Source organism: Arachis duranensis, chromosome 8 (assembly GCF_000817695.3).
Source record: "Arachis duranensis cultivar V14167 chromosome 8, aradu.V14167.gnm2.J7QH, whole genome shotgun sequence".
Taxonomy (NCBI): Eukaryota; Viridiplantae; Streptophyta; class Magnoliopsida; order Fabales; family Fabaceae; genus Arachis; species Arachis duranensis.
In genome coordinates, this window is record NC_029779.3 from 40,265,182 (window position 1) to 40,268,754 (window position 3,573).

The 3,573-nt window shown below is 26.5% G+C and overlaps 1 protein-coding gene across 1 annotated transcript; it reads left to right on the top strand.

Annotated features, from left to right (window-relative positions):
• On the top strand, positions 1–3,125 carry LOC107462716 (protein RESTRICTED TEV MOVEMENT 2). The gene is made up of 3 exons (XM_016081346.3): positions 1–205; positions 1,455–1,913; positions 2,496–3,125. Exons 1-3 carry the CDS (start codon positions 76–78, stop codon positions 3,020–3,022), a joined length of 1,116 nt encoding a protein of 371 aa, XP_015936832.1. The 5' UTR covers positions 1–75; the 3' UTR covers positions 3,023–3,125.
• The last annotated feature ends 448 nt before the right edge of the window (positions 3,126–3,573 follow it).

The window sequence follows — 3,573 nt, forward strand, 5'->3', positions numbered from 1 at the left end:
TTCGAAAGGCTTTATTAAATCACAATAATTTTGTAAATTAGAAAACAAATATATACTGCATATATAGCTAGAGCTATGGCTATGAGGCCAAGAACACCAACTTTCCGTACAAACCAATCTGTTCGTCGTATCTATGAGACTTTGCAGCCCAAATCAGAAATGAAAGAAACACCGGAAGCTTTCCTTCTCCATGTTTATCTTCCAGGTCCGTGTATATATATATATATATATATAACCATACTAGACATACATAATAAAATATCAGTCATTAAATTGACTATTAATATAAAAGATATAATAAATATTTGGCTTGATCTTCAATTTTTTTTTTAAATATTTTGGTTCTTAACAAATTTTTATATTCAAAAAATTTTTAAAAATTATTTTTGTAAGATAGATTGATCTCTATATTATTTTAAAGAAATACTAATTTATCTTAAAATATATTTTTTGATACTTAATTATTTTATAATAAAATTTATTAAAAATTTATTTGTCTAACATATATATATATATATATATTAAAATTTTAATTAAAAACAATAGAAGAACCAATTTATCTGACAAAAATAATTTTAAAAAATTTTTAGAGATTAAAAATTAATTAGAGACCCAAGCATTCAATCTAAAATTCTTTAGGATTTAATTATTTAGGTATTTATTTTAAAATATATATTAAAATACAATATACTAATTAAAAATAACCTAAGTTATTTTAACTTTTAATCTAATCTAAATTTTGTTAATCTAATTAAGTAACCATGATGTAACTTTTTTTAAGTTATAAAAATTATTAAAAAAAAGTTTAATTTTAAATTTTTTTTAAATTATATATTTATTAATCAATTTCAATCACAAAATGAAAAATCTCAAAAGACAAAAAAAAAATATATTCCAAAGGCACAAAAAATTTAAAATTTTCAAAATTTTTTCTTTCTTGCTTTCTTAAATTTTTTTAAAAAATCTTCATTGTTCTAAGAGAGAATTATTATGAAAGTATTTTGAGAATTTTACATTTTATGTGTCTTTGATGTTTTGTATTTGTTCTTTTGTAGATTTTTTTATTTAGTGGTTAAAATTAATTAATAGATATGTGATTTAAAAAAAATTATAAAATAAAACTTTTCTAGTAATTTTTATAATTTGTAAAAAGGTTATATCATAGTTATTTAATTAGGTTAATAAAATTTAGGTTAGATTAAGAATTTAATCATAATAAGTCATTTTATTTTATTCAATAATAATAAGATATATCATAAAAGAATAATTTATCTTTTATTTTAGAGAAAGTTGAGTAGAATTTATCATTAAACAAGGTATAAACTTATACATAGATACATAATAATTAATTTATTGTATACCCATAACACTTTTGTTAAAGAATTACCAGCAACAAAAGAAAAAATACATGTAACAAGATTATTATCTTTATTCTGACGCTTTTGCATGCTCAGGTTATACAAAAGAACGCATTAAAATTACATTCGTGGGATCTTCAAGAAAGGTGAAGGTTTCAGGAGAAAGACCAATTCAAGGCAATAAATGGAGCAGATTTGAGCAGACATATCCTGTTCCTGAGAATTGTAACCCAGAGGCACTTGAGGCCAAGTTTGAAGTTGGCACTCTCGTTCTTACAATGCCAAAGAACTTATCGGTTCCACAAGAGACGCTTAACACACCACAAGGAAAAACAAGGCCCACTCCTAATAAAGCTGAAGATGCAAAATTGGAAGAACCGTTAATGGGAAACAAGAAGGCACAGAAGGGTACTGAGGAAGCCACGTCATCATCATCCTCCTATAGACCTATTGAGAGCCCAAAGCTTGAAAACGAGAGTAGGTTAAAAGCGTTGTTCCCTCCATCAGAAGCCAATAGGGTTCAAGACCAAATTATTAAAAGACCGCCACTATCAGGTAATGATTACTCAATACCATTATGTTAAAGAGAAATAATCTTTACAATTTATTGTTTTTTACCATTATTTAATCATTAATTTAATTATTTTAGTTTAATAATTTAATAATATATTTTATTTTATATTTTTAAATATTAATAAAAAATAATTTTTTAATAAAAAAAGTTTAAGATAAAATATTTAATTTATTAATTCTTTTTAAATTTAATAAAAGTCTTTACTATTCATCCGATTTTACTCTTTAAAAAGAATTCTCTTAATTTAAACTGTGATAGAAATTGCAATCACCATTATATGCTAGTATTGTGCATGAAAAAATTCAGAATATATAACAAAGTTATATGTTTTTAGTAATAAAAATAAAAAGTATATTGCTTAACTGTAAAAAATACATATAACACATTTCTTATATAATTTTCATTATTTATTAAATTTAACCCATACTAACACAAAAATTAAGTCTAGTCACTATAATGATTTGGACATGCTCGCTTTTTCCATTTATCTTACAGTCTTATAAAATCTCTTGATGGGTCTGAGTCAAAACCAAACCTAACAATTAGAATTGAATCCCAAACAGATGAGAAGCCTTCAAAGCGTGAAAAGGAGGACGAGGCAAAGGCGACACTAACAGCGGTTGCAAGAGATTCATCGCCGGCCGAAAAGCGTGAAGATGAAGCTAGGCTCAAGACAAGACTAGCAGCTGTGAGAAAGCAATTAGAGGAAAAAGAAGAAGATGAAAGGCTCCCAAAGAAGGAAAAAGAGGTTAAAGAAGAATATGGGAAGACTTCTGAGGCAAGAAAGGTAATTTCGAATGATGATGATGTGGGAAAGGGTGTGTTAAAAGAGAAAGAAATCAGGATGAGAAAAGTGTCACCAAAGTTAGGTACTGGTGAAGTGTCTTCAGATAAGAGCAAACAGGATATGATTGATACTGTTGGGAATGGAATCAGAGAACTTGTTGCTTCTGCTTCTCTTGTTGTCACAAGAATCAAAGAAGGGAAATGGAATGACGAAGAGAAAGATCTAGTGGTAAATATGGCTGCTGCTTTTGCGGTTATTGCTGGATTGGGAGCTTATGTGTCTTATAGGTTTGTCTCATCCTAGACAACCTAAATTTAGCTCTACGTATGTAACAGAAATTGTATATGATGTAATAATATAACTTGTGTTTATTATCACGGCCTATAAAACAAAAGTCCTGCTTATACATTCAAATCTTTTTAGCAAACAAATTCAAATAAGTTAACTTTAATCTAACAAAATTCACACACATAATGCATACGTGAAATCAAGTCATTTTTTCTCTAACCTTTGTATCATGCGTTTTTTCTTATCATCCTCATTTTTTTTTACGTTCCTCCTCCTTTTTTTCGTGTTCCTTCTTCTTTTTCTTCGCGTGTTTTATCTTCTTCGTCATGCTTTTTATTATTGCTATTGTTGTTGCATTTTTTTCCTCCTCCTCTTTTTATTGATTTTGTAACATTATGTATTTTTTTCTCTGTTTAATTTTTTCTCCTAAAAAGAAATAATGAAAAAATGAAATAAGAAGATGAAGAAGAAGAAGCAGAAGATGAGAAGGAGAAAGAGAAAGAATTTTGAATTATACAAAATTTATCAGTACAAATACTTTCTTTTTTTTTATTTTTTTCTTTCTT

Bases quoted from the DNA above. Each gene is read 5' to 3' on its own strand.
- LOC107462716 (XM_016081346.3), top strand. From the start codon at position 76: ATGGCTATGAGGCCAAGAACACCAACTTTCCGTACAAACCAATCTGTT. The intron at 206-1,454 runs GTCCGTGTATAT...TTGCATGCTCAG, and splicing joins TCTCCATGTTTATCTTCCAG to GTTATACAAAAGAACGCATT. The intron at 1,914-2,495 runs GTAATGATTACT...AATCCCAAACAG, and splicing joins TAAAAGACCGCCACTATCAG to ATGAGAAGCCTTCAAAGCGT.